Here is a 266-nt window from a genome sequence, read left to right on the forward strand (position 1 = left end):
CCCGTACCTCGCTACCCACACTCCACAACCTTCGCAGACCCACTATACAATGCCCACCAGTCCGAAATAACCACCACAACAAAGGGCGCGCACGGAATTGAACCATGAACCTGCCGATCTGCAGTCGGCTGCTCTACCATTGAGCTACACACCCGGCGGCACCCGCCCAAACCACCCCACCTAGCTCTACTCACTACCACTCATCGCCACCCACCACGCAAAGGTCTCCATGCGATATACACCCACCCGTACCTCGCTACCCACAC

The 266-nt window shown here is 58.3% G+C and overlaps 1 protein-coding gene across 1 annotated transcript; it reads right to left on the reverse strand.

The window, feature by feature from the left end:
• Positions 1–11: 11 nt before the first annotated feature.
• On the reverse strand, positions 12–210 carry CSUI_006529 (uncharacterized protein; the record flags this gene model as incomplete). Its single annotated transcript, XM_068066685.1, has 1 exon — positions 12–210. Exon 1 carries the CDS (start codon positions 138–140, stop codon positions 12–14), a length of 129 nt encoding a protein of 42 aa, XP_067921339.1. The 5' UTR covers positions 141–210.
• Between the last annotated feature and the right edge of the window lie 56 nt (positions 211–266).

This window comes from Cystoisospora suis (genome assembly GCF_002600585.1).
Source record: "Cystoisospora suis strain Wien I chromosome Unknown contig_3317, whole genome shotgun sequence".
Taxonomy (NCBI): domain Eukaryota; phylum Apicomplexa; class Conoidasida; order Eucoccidiorida; family Sarcocystidae; genus Cystoisospora; species Cystoisospora suis.